The sequence below is a fragment of the Siphateles boraxobius genome, unplaced genomic scaffold (assembly GCF_051911475.1).
Source record: "Siphateles boraxobius isolate OS27281-9 unplaced genomic scaffold, OSU_SipBor_1 19, whole genome shotgun sequence".
Lineage (NCBI taxonomy): Eukaryota > Metazoa > Chordata > Actinopteri > Cypriniformes > Leuciscidae > Siphateles > Siphateles boraxobius.
The window spans coordinates 31,722,263-31,737,565 of record NW_027508799.1 but is presented as its reverse complement, the minus strand read 5'-3'; the positions used below and the strand labels follow the sequence as shown (position 1 = coordinate 31,737,565).

At 37.8% G+C, this 15,303-nt stretch overlaps 1 protein-coding gene across 1 annotated transcript; it reads right to left on the bottom strand.

The window, feature by feature from the left end:
- Positions 1-2,609: 2,609 nt before the first annotated feature.
- ifrd1 (interferon-related developmental regulator 1) lies at positions 2,610-8,786 on the bottom strand. The gene is made up of 12 exons (XM_077235027.1): positions 8,535-8,786; positions 6,577-6,681; positions 6,391-6,469; positions 6,152-6,276; positions 5,886-6,043; positions 5,728-5,778; positions 4,793-4,971; positions 4,549-4,657; positions 3,534-3,668; positions 3,320-3,448; positions 3,146-3,241; positions 2,610-3,033 (listed from the first exon to the last, which is right to left on the bottom strand). The coding sequence occupies exons 1-12, from the start codon at positions 8,563-8,565 to the stop codon at positions 2,947-2,949; spliced, it is 1,284 nt and encodes a 427-aa protein (XP_077091142.1). The 5' UTR covers positions 8,566-8,786; the 3' UTR covers positions 2,610-2,946.
- Between the last annotated feature and the right edge of the window lie 6,517 nt (positions 8,787-15,303).

The window sequence follows — 15,303 nt, the reverse complement described above, 5'->3', positions numbered from 1 at the left end:
TTGACAGGATGTAAGGTGGCTCTTAGCCAAGGTCGGTTTACTTGGCGCCATGACCAAGTATTGTGATGTTTGGCTTTAGCATTGGAAGGCAAGCGTAGTATGACCAATAAGTTGCCGCCTGTTCTAGCAAAACATTACACGCAGAAGACAATATTCCTCCGCACAGGCGAGCAACCACCAAGAAAAGGTGCTAACAGGACAGGACAACTGGAAGCTGCTAGGGACTGGAAGATGCTGGCTGATCTTGATCAACGGCTTATTTTTCCACCTGAGATTGCCACCACTAACCTACGACCAGATATTGTTTTGTGGTCTGGATCAGCACGCATTGTTCAACTGATAGAGTTAACAGTGCCATGGGAGGATGCTGTAGATGAGGCATGTGAGAGGAAGAAACTGCGGTATGCTCATCTGGCCACTGAAGCAGAACAGCGAGGATGGAGAGTCCAGGTTTATCCAGTGGAAGTGGGTTGTTGAGGTTTTGTGGCACACTCTACAACCCGGTTCCTCAGAGACGTCGGATTCAGTGGCTGGCTGTGTACAGGCCGCCATGCTACGGTTTCGTAGAATTCTTGAAAACTTGAAGAGGCTGTTGGTTTATTTGTATAGGTTGTATAGTATTTACAGTCATAACGTTCCTGTGTATATTGCGTGAATGACGGGTGGTTGGGCAGATATTGTGTTTTGAGGTAGGTGGTATGCCATACGGAACCGTTGCCACTGAAACTGCATATTAACGCACCAGTGGGGCTCGACAGCCTTAGTCAAACAGGTTGGCGCGTATGGTTGGGTTGCGGAGAGATTGTGGATAGGTCTCAGCAGCAGGAGGGATGTAGAGGTCAGTAAGCTGGGCTGAGTTGAGTGGGGGACGGAGGGGGGTGACTCTGGGACGCCAGAGTCACTGTCGAGCCCTCTTGAGGTGTCGTGGGCTAGTCGACGAAACACTGAGGACGGAAGGTGCCCACTTGAAGACCCTAGAGATGTCCTTTACTCCGCTCAATCCAGACGGTTGTCATGGGGGGACCGCACTGTGGTTGCAGCCATTGTGTGTGCTGACGCGTGTTAACACTAGACAGGAGATTTACATCACCATATGGAAAGAAGCGTAAATGGATGGAGAAGCATAGGTTACTGTAAAGCTATGTCTTAGTTGGTGCTTATCTTGGCGAAAGCCGAGTACAAATCAACATAAAGTTTTAATATCTACTCTCGTGTAATGGAAATACCTTTTGAACAACCCATTTTCAAGAATTGATCCAATCCGATAACCAAAATCCAATCATTTACCTTTGAACAACTGGCCCATGGTGCTCGTTTCAGCTTACTTTACTTTGGCTCTGTTTGTTTTTCCACTGCAGTTTAAGGGGGAAAATCCTAACTGTGGTTTATAATGCATGCATGAAAGGGTTGATTATTTTATTTATTTAGTTTTAGTTAAGTTACCTGTAAAAACCTGGTAGTAGCCTAAGCTAGTATTTCCTTCTGAAAAAAAGAATTTGGAAAAGCATACTTGCATACTCTTACTGTTTATTCCATTAACTAATATGCAGTATGCTATTCCAAATTCAACGTACAATTAGTGTGAATGCAAAGAAGGATCACGTGGGCCGGTAACCGCTATAATCAAATATCAAAATTAACCAGTGAAACTGAAAAAATAAATAAATTCATAGATCTGAAATCATAAAAAAAGAAAAATGTGTCAGAGGAGCAAACATAATCTTTTCCAGTAGTCTTTGCCTCTAATTAACAAAACATCAGCTCAATAATAAAAACAGAATGGCCTGGCATTAAGTTTTCATGTCTTGTAAAGGCCATTGACTCAGGGTTATTATCGTTAACTAAGACTAAAAATCATAAAATATATTTTAATTACTTAAAATGAAATAAACATTAACTGAAATAAAATACTTTAAGCTAGTTGTCATGGCAACATTTCTCATTTAGTTTAAGTGCTACAATATGAAATAAAAAAAATAACACTGCTTGTAATGTAAATATAGACAATACATCACTATATCTCCCAAATTGCAATGCAATCGTAAGTGCATGTTTTACTTTATGTTCAGAATAGCATATGATCTATTAGTCATTCATAATCATGGAAAATAGTTTTTGGGTGATAATGAGTTAACACTATGTAATCACAGCAATTACAATTTCAACTTGTAAAAAGCGTTCATGTCTTCGTAGAGCTCGTAAAATGGGAATTTTCTGAGAGCTCCTACTTGTACCACCTGACCTCTGCGGATTAATTTAGGCATTGATAGTGTTGCCAAAGAAACAAGAAACAGTTCCAAACATAAACGTCACGTGTTGTCATCTCCAGATTATGGTAATTACGACATGGCGTGAACACAGCAATACAGTGTCCTCATGTCCATGTCAGCGTGTGATGTGGTGCTGACATGTATGCTTTCTTACAAAACATCACTGGTTATATATCAGCTTGAGTGGATTGGTGTCCATGACAACTGTGAATAAAGCAAACAGCAGAAAGTGCATGGGAGGTTCAGGATGTCTAATTTAACCTTCTTTGAGAGAGTTCAAGGTGTCTCATCTTATTAAAATGATTCATCTATCATAACATACTGAAGACAAACCAGGACTTTTGAATTGGGGAAATCAACTTGATCTAACTTTATTCATCTTTGTTTTTTAATGCACAGCCCTGCAACTACAGTACAGCCCATTGTGACATCAACATAAAAGAGTCATAAATACTGTACAATACATAACCTACAAGGACGCAAAAGCGTTAGTGAACAAACACCACTTAAATACAGACATAAATTAGAGTCTAGGATGAATTAGTGAATTTATGGATAGCAAATATTAACATTTAATGTAGATTTATATATATAAAAAAGACTTATGTAAGGAATGTGAAGAATAGAAACACTTAAAAAGAAAGGAAAAAAAAAATGATGTGCTTTACAAAACTTCCTAAAACTCCCCAACATCCACCCTTTTGTCCCGAAACTTGTTCCTGGCCTTCGTTCGAGCTTTAAATGCTGCTGCGTTGTAGAGGTGCTATAAAAAATAAAAAAGGCATATAATTTACACCACAAGAAAAAATAAATAAATCTTAAAACCACAGTACATTGAAAATCAGCTACATGTGGAACAGAAACAGTTTGCTTACTCTCTCCAGTCTGGAGCTCTTCATGGCTTTCAGAGCGGCAGAATCGATCAACATCGGTGGTCCCAGTTCAAACACATCTCGTATGAACTCGTTGGCCTGCGGTCAGAAGATTACACTTCGAAAATCACTTTTACATTTTTTTTTTTGGATGCATTCAACATCTGAGAGCTTTACCTGTAGATGGTAGTTCATCCCGGAGCCTACAAACTCTCTGAAGGTGTCATAAGTCCTCTTCCTCACCCAGCTGTCGATCAACATTCGCTCGGTGCCGAAGCGGATTGTCTCGCTCTGAAAATCCCCTTCCTGTTCCCGACACAGAAGAGACGTCAGAGTCTGAACTACAGCACCCACGGGTCACCTATTCAGAACTATTCAGTTCCTGTCTCACCTCTACTGCCTTGAGGACATCTCTAAAGACAGATCTTTGCTTCCTCTTATCATTCTTGGCTCGATGTTTGTTGCAGTCAGTGGCTAATGCATTCAGCTTCTCACACAACGACTCCCAGTCGTCATGATCAAACTCCTGTGAAGGTAAAGAAATGAGACCAATACCTTTAATTCAAACAAATTATTTAATTTACTGAACTATTAAAATAAGTAAATTATTCAAATGTATTAATTTAAAATATTACATATTTTATTCATTAGAATAATAATAATGCACGCTGTGTGAGAAGTTATCCGAAGCGTGCACACGGAAGGCAGGCAGCGAGTGAATGCTAAATTGAGTTCTCTTTTAAGTCTTCTTGCCCTTAAACGCCATGTTTGCATAATTTTTTTGCAACTTTGTCAGAGTATCCCAGTAAACAGTCGATTATGTCTTAAGTGAATGTAAACAGTATCAGTAGATTCAGATTGTTTTATTTAGTGCCATGTCAGAACAGTATCAGTATATTGGATCTGTGCATTATGTTTTAAAGTGATTGCAGCCTAATATTCCTGATGCTATCGGTTTTTAATGTTAATCAAACGACAAAAGACCAAATAATTAATAACTTCAGTCATTTTAAGAATTTATCTTCATTTAATTTATACAGTAAAGATTATATGCAATATTTTACATTTGATGTAAACACACTGATTGTTTCATTTGTATCTTTGCTTATTGTATTTGTGCGATTACTAGCTATGTAGTGATTATTTGTTCTTATTTTCTTTAGTTTTAATCGACAGAAGTCCTATTGGTCCTGAACATAGCACATACTGAACCGTACAAAAACCAACATTTTTAAAGGTAAATAACTTATCAATATTATTATTATTTATTTGTGATCAATTTTAACTGTTACAGCCCTAATAAATCTTATTTACTAATTTAATAAAATAAATATTTTTAATAAATTTTATTAAAGCAAATTTATATCATCATCACTGTTAATTATTTAAATAATTAGACAACTTACAGGGTCAACATCTCTGCTGAGCTCAAACAGGAGGGCGATGGTCTCCCCGGCAGCAATCCTCATGTTGACGTTGTCATTCTCCAACAGACGTGGAAGTTTAGCCAGATGTCTGAAAAACAGAAGCATATGCTTGTAAGAATAAAAGTTGGAAAGAGGTTGTATCGTAGTTGTAGGTCTCAAAGTCTCCTGAAAGACCAGTACCATGAAGGAGTGAAGGCATAAAACAGTGTTTTCCAGCACTTACTTTTGTGCAATGTCTCTGATGTGGCTGCTGGTGCAGATGGTGAGCAGTAGAGCCCAGGACAAGAGAGCATTCGTGTGGAGCTGTGTGGTCTGAGGATTCACAGAAGGTCGGCTTCCATCTTCTCTGACGTACGAGTGGGTGAAGAGGCTCTCAAAGCACTCCATAGTGGCATACACATCCTGAAGGTGACAATCAGCAGGTTTGAGTCAACTCAACGTACTCAAAACATGTTTACGGTTAACTCCGGAACCACTTTCACTTGATCATTAAATCAACAAACTGACATTTTCAACCAGATTAGTCCGATTCCAGAATGAGTATCAATTGGATTTGTCAACCAGATGAATGAAAATTATTGCCTCAAAACTTGAAAAGTTCACAAATTATGTGGTTCTCAAGTTCAGCTCACTGATAGGTTTTCATGATATTTTATATTTATATTAACAGACATCTGCAAAAAGACGAAAAAGAAAATCTTAAGGTAAAACAATGTACTTGAATTTAAAAGACCATACTTTGGGCTGTTTACACAACAACGTTTTCAACTAAAAACTTTTTATGCGGTTTGGCCGTTTATCAACATGTCAACAGCGTTTTGGGGGCCTGAAAACAGAAACATTTGAAAAAGTTTTTGAAAATTATACCGTTAATGTCTCCATGTAAACTACAAAAACTCAAATTTGTCAAAACAGTGACTTCATGCACATGCATTTTATGCGTTCAAGCTATAGGAGCGTAATTTTTCTTTAAAAAGTGACCTTGCATAATACAGCGTTTTAGTCAATTTTCGCAGATCTATGTGAATGGGGAGAGTTTGACAACGTTGTTGTCTGTATGCAAAAAAAACAAAGGAAAAGAGTTTCAGTTTTTAGTAGATTGTTGTCTGGTAAACATGCCCTAAGGCTTTTATTGCCAACTTGCATTTGAACGCTTACCATGATATCATCTTCTGCTACAAGAGTGCAGAGGCCTAGACTTGTTGCACACTGGAACACAGAGTAAAGATCAACAGATTGTTACAGTCTCATATTTTCTGAATTGCAGAATCATTTTATTCCCCATAAAGGCGCAGTAAAGGAACACGACGGTTTACCGCTTGTCTGGCTTGGATGTTAGCAGCTCCATCATTGAGGATAGTCTTAAATACAGGTTTAAGGGTTTTAAAAACCTCTTCGCTCTCAATCCCAGAACCCAGCTGGATGCACAGAAGACACGCCAGCGAGGCTGCGGCGCACTGCTCCACTCCTTTACCTGGTTTGCAGACGCAAACAGCCAGCTCAACTTTCAGCACTGATGTCATGGCAACATCTGAAGAAAACGGTTTATTTCCAATTATTCAAAATCACAAATTAAACCAACCTTTCTTCAAGCAGCGCTCAATGCCATCCGTGATGGTCATCCTTCTCTCGGAAATGAACTCGTAGAGGATTTTGGTTGCCATGGCAGTCTTTAGTCCATCAAGGGCACCTTGTCTGGTCTTGGCACTAGAAGGGGAGGATAATTACTCCGTTCAGACCGCAGCAGGAAGCAGAAATGACATCGATTATTTGGAACAAATCAACTACAAGTGCGATTCTGAAATCTGAATGAACACATACCTCTTGTCCACTGTGCTGTCGATGTACACCTTCAGTTTGTACTGGAAGTCCTCTTGAGCCATTTCTTCACTTTCACCAGCTGTCAAATAGGACGAGTGATAATCATAAATGTTCATCTCTAATATCATGCCACAAAGCAGTCCACAAGAGCCAAAGCAGAAATCTAAGGAGACTGTAAATACGCACCTTCCTCTGCTGCACTGGTTCTTTCACTGAGGCTGCTGCAGTGACTGAGGGTCTCGATAGAGGAGTCTTCATCACTGAACGGCTGGGCATTTCCCTGTTGTCCCCCTGCAAAAACAGACACCAAACTTTAACCTTTGTTGACGTCGCCTTATTCTTTAATAAAAACCCTTTTGCATAGTTGCATCACATAGTGAGAGTTTCGGTTTAATGCTGAACATGTGCCAATAAAACAGCTAGTCAGACTAAAATAATCAGGGATCATTTATTTATGCACTGTATTCTAATGCAGGGATATGATGGGAGTTTACACGGTTTATTTGGTGTTGACATGTAAATAAATGACAGTGTTGGCCAAGTTACTCTAAAAAAGTTATTAATTACTAGCTACAAATTACATCTTAGACAGTGTAATTAGATTACTGTACTAATTACACTCTCTAAAAATGATTACTTGAATATTACAATATATATAAATATATATGTATATATATTGTAATATTCAATTAATCATTTCATATATATATATATATATATATATATATATTATTTAAACCTCAAACAGTTGAACAATACCAGAAAAGACAGGAAACTACTCTTTTGATATACAATTGCATAAATGACTCTTGAACGGTCCAAAATATTTAAAGGGAGAAGTAAAACAAATGTAAAAAATGTTTTAAGAAAAAATTTGTGTTATATCCACTATTGTTTAATTGTTCTATAGTCTTATACAGTATTTACTGCAATTACATCAGAGGTTTACCATCTTTATTTAATACACACACACATATATATATTTTCCTCATTCTTTAGAAAAAACAAATTATTTCTCACTTTAGGAGCCCTTAAATGTTGACCAACCCTGTAATGACACTTACAGAGAAGTGTGTTTTCCAAATAATTTCAGGTGATAAGATGTTGTGGGTGGAGGTCAGTTTGACCTTAAAGAACGATCAAGTCTTTAAATGTGTATAGTGAATTCAGTCACATCCAGCAAGTGTTATCAGTCCTGCAAAACGCAGATATCTGCAGAAGGTACAAAGTTTCTCGTGCGGTTGGTCGGCAAGGTCAGAGGACACGTATGCAAACAAAACAGGCCCTCTTTGAGATTTCTCAGACAAAAGTAAATATGTTTAGGAGATATAGAAGTGAACAGCATGTATACAGACAGAACAAAGTGTGGGATGGTGGGGAGGAGTACAGCAGGGTGCCAGAACACACAGTCTCTTTCTTCTCAAAGGCTTGTGCAAATCCAGCGAGCAGATGGGCTGAGAACATCTAATAACAGACTGATTTAAAGACGTCTACAGCTGAAAAATGTGGGCTTCATGTTCCTGGTTTCTTCCTGTCCTCTCTATTTGGTCCCAAAGCAGGCCTGAGTTATATAAGTGTGACAGCATGGCCTGAAATAACCTCAAACACACACTGACATCTGAGAGATTAAACAAACATTACAGTTGCGTTTTCCTATTTAACATTTCATAACAAATATCAATTCAATTTATTGACCTTAAGCACAATCAATCATATTTGAGTTGAATCATCCGGTTAGATTATTTTGTTATTAATTAATCATAGTGTACCGTAACGTTATATCTATAATCTTAGTTGCATCTGTTAATCTTTTCGAATCGTTTTATAAATGCCATTAATAGACAAGCGGTGTATATAAACCAATTATTTAAAACTAAACATTACTTTAAAAACAAACATTTAAAAACAGAAACGTACATTTTCGACCGTCCATGGCTCACACTGTATTATTCTTTTGTTTGTATCAAAAGAAAGACCCTCCTGGCTGTCAACCAAACCCGGCTGTGTAGTCATGGAGATTGTAGTTCTCTTCCTCCAATTTCATTGCGATTCGACGCGTAAAGAACTACAAATCCCAAAATCCTTTTCGCGCAGCAGGCCACAAAAAACAACCGGTCATTTGCAGACATTCCCACCCTACTTACCTCTGCCGCTCCTTTTCTTGGCCCGTGGCATCTTGCTTAAATGAGTTGTTCCGCAGCTGAAAAATCAACCAATACACGACCAGTTTTTACTATAATGTCTTTTCAGTTGAGTATATTCCAGTGGCACAGTGAAAAGGAAAGAATTAAAAGCGATTCCGGTGTTACACTTGGAGCGCGAGCGATACATTTTCCCTGACAAAGTAGGGCTGCGTCAGCGCGCTGCCGCGAAACATTTTTATACCACCAGTTGTGACGTACATAATAAGGCGTGACCTAACGTGGACCTGGATACAGTAGGGCCAATCACATTACAGTATACGCCGACGTCCCCCCAACACAGACTTCCGCCTGGTTTGTATTGGTTGGTTTGTGCTGTCACGTCCTCATGCGGGTTCACGTGTGCACGTTACACAGAATACAACACATGTAATGGCGGATTATTATTATTATATGTCTTCAATTGTTTTTTGTTTTGTTTTTTTAAACAGATTTTATTGTTTTTACCTTGTCCCAAATTCAAATATAATGATAAATCCTCTGTTGATGCATGTATATCAACTATTTGGCATTTTACAATAGACTGTAAAAAATTTGATTTTACCAGACAAATCAAATATACAATTGATTTTAACGTTGTGATTAACTTAGTGAGATCATTGCAAAAGATGAGTTTAAGAGTTTATTTAGGTTAAGTTCACAGGACCAAAAGTGCCCATAGTTGAAGAAAAATCTATGTAGCCTATAACATTTCTGTAGTGCATGTGCTGGATGAAAGTCATGAAGAAAATGAATACTGATTGAAGAGGTATTTTTCATCAGTAAAGACTCCTCTAACCACGTGCAACGGATGAAGTGTTTTGCTGCACATGGGTTAACAGAGCAACAGGTGACTCAAGGCAACTCTGACATTTTGACTATAGCTGGCTGGCAAAAGCACATGACCTGCATGTCTATAAAACATTGTTAAGATAAGTCATTACATAATTCAATTCGAAATGGACAATTCCTATTTTTTATGGAATTTTGCTGTTTTTATTAAAAAAAAATTAACTATATGCATCATCATTATTATTTTTTACTGTCATGAGGGTGGGACAACCTGTCGCTCACATGAGACCAACCAATGGCAAACCACAATGATCCAACGATCCAATCAATTCCCGATGGACAAAATCCAAGTCCCACCCTACATTTTTCTTGTTACAGAAACCGTTTCAGTCAGATATACATCACAATAGAGTGCCGAAGTTATGACGTCACTTTGTAGGACAACTCGGAAGTTAGCGGCGCATGGGTTCCCTTGATCAAAAAGCTATGCATTTTCCCCATAGACTTTTGGAAAATCGCAAAAAATAAGATCTGTGTTCAACAAAGAGTTGTGACCCTTACACGTTTTGTCTATCAAGATAGTCTTTACAAGTTAATCCAAAATGTATACATTTTGAGCTAAAGTTTAAAAAACCACAAGCAGGTTATAACTGGTGTGTTTTATGTCATAGATCTAAACGTGAAAATATTTAGAGGCTTTGTTAACCACAGACCTTATTTCAGGCGATTTAGCAAAAACCCATTCAAAAAACCCATAGACTTTAGGGTGAGGGAACCGGGAGTGCTAAAATGCTAACTCACTTCTGCGTTTTGGCCTACAAAGTGACGTCATAACTTCGGCACTCTATAGACCTTATGCACTAGAGAAACGAGGGTGCCGCCATCTTTAGAATATTGTCTTTGAACTTCCGTTTTTGCGCCGCTCTGTATATTTCTATGGCATCGCTGTCCAGGAGTAATTAGCTGGTGAAGTTGATTTACTAATTGTAGAGTTAACGAAAGTTATCATGAGCATTGTAATGTTTATCATAAGCATTGTAAAGCATATGTCTTAACAAATGGACCTTGGAATATTTTTAAACAACCCGTTCATTCATAACAGACCGGAAGTCAAAAGAAAACGAGCTCAGCGCTGAAAAGGGGCGTGGCTACATAAGGTCTATAGGGAAGAAAAGACTATTGCAACTTCGGTTTCATTCTGACTTTAAAAATATGAAATATATTATATTAGTGTTTACATTTACTTGCCCCACCTTGATGTTTTTTTGATGCAAGCACTACTAAATAATTTCCTTAAATAGAATGTATAAAATCCAAGCAGGATCTTTAAAGGCTCACTGAAGTGCCTTGAAACAGGAAGACAGGGCGGGACATGTGGAAGTGCTCCTCCCCTTTTTAAAAATAGCCAATAGCGTTTTATATCACAGCTCAGCCAGAGCTGTTAAGCTCGGTAAATCTGCTGTTTCCTTCTAATCTCCTCCATATTGCTTTAAAATATCATTCAGTGCAGAATCGAAATGGGTCCAATACGTTTTATGGTCTGCGGTAGACCCCTGCGCGGGACTGTTTTCTTCATCCCGTGCCCGCCCGCGCCCGCCGATTTTCTGACCATTACCGCCCGCTCCCGCAACGTATGTGTTACACTCCCGCCCGCTCCCGCAATATGTAATTCCACTCCCGCCCGCACCCGCAAAACACTGAGAATTTATTCCCGCACAATAATAGAGATGCATTGATTTTGTGTCTTCTCCTGTCCCGCAGGAAAAAACACGTATTTGTATTGCTATTATTAAAGAGCTTCATGGGGTTGTTTGTTTCGTTTCCCTGGCCTGCATCTGACGCACTGATCATTAAAAGATAGTCGTATCTTAGGATCAAATACAATCATGTATTTGTATTTATTTAAATCTATTTATCTAAATGCATTTTTATTTAATTGATTTTTTTAATTTAAATGTATTTATTTATTTTTTATTTATTTGCTGTTTTTCTAGCTATTCTTCTACATCTTCTAATACATTTTGATAAATATATTTAAATAAATACATGATTGCAGATCTTTTGAGGGTCCCTCTTCAACTTCTTTCTTAAATGAATGAGCCGTCGTTTTCTGGGAAAATGTCAACAGCAGTGAAGTTAATGCAGGTGTACCACTGTCTACATCTTTCTACAATAATTTAAATAATGAAAAGGACATTTAAAAACACACTGTTGTGGACCTATCACAGCAAATATGATGCCGCAAAGCAAAACAACACCCCGAGAGGGAAACAAATATAGGCTACCACAAGAAAATACAGTATACAAAACATTCAAAAACATCGCTGTAATTGACAAGTCGGAATCAGTGATAATACATCAATTGTCAATGTCAATATATCCTATATACATTTGTCACAATGAACAAAGTCCAGTTCCTTTCCTTTCCTCATTGTCAGAAACAATTGAGAAACTTCTCCAAATGTCAGACTTGCCTTGCTTACATTTTATGCCGTAAATACCTGGTTTGAGGTTCTTTTCCACGTGATTTATTGACATCTCATTCTCCATCATGTGAACTATACCTCCCGATCCCGCAGGTTTTTTTTTAGCCGCCCATTCCCGCCCGCAGCAAAGTTCAAACCGCCCGCTCCTGCGAGATTTGCGTTGGCTCCCGCGGGACTCAATCCCAATGCAGCCCTCTAGTCGGCGGCGACTCGCACATATGATCCGCTCTGTGCTATCGTGTCTCTGGGCCGGAGCTGCGGCGCTTCACGTGATACTAACGTGACACCAGACTTAATTTGCCTCAACAGCGCACTATGAACATTCAACATGTAGAAAATAGTAAATGTGTGAAGAAGTTACCGATTTTAGCCGCAGCTTCAGCATCTATTTATAATGTAGGGGGCGGAGCTTCAGATTCTAGAGAGCATTTGATTGGACAGAAAATCTGATGAGAACCTGAAGTGCAGTGTGATGTCATTAAAATCATTTATCTATATCGGTCTGAAGTGAGAGACTGTGTAAGCTCTGAATGCTTATTTCTTCTAAATGTGAATTATGTCATTATTTTGGAGCACACTAGCCTATAGATAATAGTAAGGCTATCATATTCATACTAAAAGCATTTTTGATTTCATGGGGACTTTAATAGGGACTCAAAGAAAGGATACCACTAGAGGGTGCTCTTTCAAAATAATTGCGCACAATAACACTTTAGAGTGGTCTGATATTGTTGCATTATGTATAAAGGGATTCTTTTGATGATTCAAGATCAGTCAAATCAAATTTAGGTGACACTTTATAGAACGCAATCCCACTGAAATCGAGACTTCCTGGGAATTAGATTAACATTGTGTAAAAAGTTTATATTTTAAAATACTGTATTTTACAGATGGCTATAATATCAAGGATCTCTCAAGGTTATAAACAAACATACTTCTGCTAACATTAGAATGATCTTTCAAATTTATTAATTATGTTCTCAAAACATTAGCACATAAACCTCCACTCATTCATGGAGGTTCATCTGATATTTTTTAATGTTACTATATTTACTTATGTTTATAAGTATATATGTTACTAGGTTGTATATACTTTTTTCAGAATGCTCATTCAAAAGTAACGTCCTCATAATTATAAAATGGTATGTTTCCTCAACATTTGCATTAACCAAGAAAAGTTTTGAAAGTTCAGAAACCAGCAAGTTAGCAAATCGTTCTTAGAACACATTTTTGTTAGTTCACCACAGAAAGGAACTGAAAAAAGAAATTAGTTATGAATGGGTGTTGGGTCTAAATATATATTCATCCCATATGCAAAGTCTGTTGAATAATTGATAACACACCCTGAGGGGCTGCGCAGGGGGTCAGTGAATAACACACTGCTGTTAGAAATCAAAAGATGGCTCAGTAACTCAACAAGCAGCTGGTTTGATGGGGTTTTTTTGTAGTGCTTTTTTATGGTCATTAAAATCATTTTAAGTCAGGTGTACTTGAAGGCATCTCAGCAGGCTGGTAATGCAATATTTACAAGGCAAATATACTTTCAGTTAATTCTATATTTAAATAATTAGAACTAAAGAATAAGTTCTTAATGGATTTTCCTCTGCTTTTAAAACAACAGTTAGCTGTTCTTGTTCTTTTTAAAAGGATGTTAGGTCAAAAGCAGTGTGATGTAGATTATCTTTTGCTTTGATTTCCTAACTGTATTTATTATTTCACAGATGATATTAGCAACCGGTATGCTTACTTACCAGAATACATAATGAGCATGAGGTGAAAGGAAAGAACAGATTGCCCGAGGTGTTTGCCAATTCAGTGGTGTGTGAAAGTCTCACACATCCGCATAGGTTAGGTGTTTCAAAATGAGCTGAAGACCCATATATCAACCTTTCATGCTTTTAGGCCCTTATCAAATTAATATTTTGACATTACTGTGTATCAAAATGCTTTATAAAACTTGCTGCATCACTGGATGGTCGAATCGCTTTTGAAAGGTCATGGTGTAACAATTGGTTTATGTTTCTTAAAGTCACCATGAAATTAACATTGATAGTTTATTATGAATGATTTATCCGTGCATCATCATTATTATTATTTTTTAAATTCATGTGCACTCGTAATTGTTAATCAAAACAACTTACCCTCCTTCTTCCAGTGACATCTCTTCTCTGATGATGCGTTTACTGGCATGAGGGCGGAGTAACCTGTCACTCACATGAGATCGACCAATAGCAAGCCACCAATCAATTATAATGGAAAAAATCAAGTCCCGCCCTACAGTTTTTCTTGGATATATGGCACAAGAGGTAAGAAAAGTCTTCCATTTCATGCTGACTTTAAAATAAACCCCTATATAGGGGTTTGATCTGAGACGTGAAGACTATTTTCGTGACTATTTTACACAATAAATGTTTTGTTTTCTGTTCATTCTTCTGCTGTTAAATCATTAATTATTAGTCCCCAGTGATGGAAAAAATATATGAGATGAGAGGGGAAAGTTTATTTCAATGCTTTTGCGTCATCTTGCAAATGTTTTTCATTCACGTTGAATTCAAAGTTTGAGAAACTTTGCGTTCGCTCACAAAGAACACAAACGTTTTGCGAGCGAATGCAGAAGTTTTCTGTAATTTGTGAGCAAATGCAAAGTTTCTTGGGGGAATGCAAAACATTTGCGAGAGAACGCAAAAGTGTTGACAAGTAAATATTTCTCATGTCATATCTCATAGTTCCTTCACCATGTCCATTTAGGGGCTCCATAATTTCTCCCCACCCTGATTCCAGCAAAAATTAAACCATAATGTTCTGACAACCTGATTACACTAAATAAAAATACATCAAGCAGGTCTTTACATGTCGAATACTCTGGAGTTATGTACCCTGACTTTTGGCAAAAGCTGAATGTGTGGTATTTCAATTTTAAATCTGCTATTGTCGTTCAAGAAATAAAATAGAGGCCAGTGAGATTTTTATTCTCTTATGCTTTATATTTCATCACTAGGGGGCCGTGATGAAATAAATAAAGACCGGCTGCTTCTTGTGCTGTCTGCATGCGAGGCGGTAGCATTAACATTTTCATTGTCTGCTTTTTGTTTTGTTGATGAGAGTACAAAATGTTGTCTTGGCAGAAGGTGAGTCTTGGCAGCATTTTCCCGATCATTTTCCAGGTTCCCACTCCTCATGCTGTTTTTCCTGGCATTTAGACACTTAAAACTTTGGGATGGACAATTGAATGAATTTCATTTCCTCCTCCTCTCACATTTTTCCCCATTCTCCGTTGATGCCTTGATGTACGTTTGGAACATGTTGCCAAGTTTGGTCTCTAAATGCGTTAAGACTTCTTCCAGAAGAGTTTATTCAGCCACAAGGGTCACAAATGTCAAACTTTATATCAGCAAACCAGGAAGCAGGTTTACTTTATCAGATGTACTTCGAGTTTTGGGGGTTTGGATTAAATT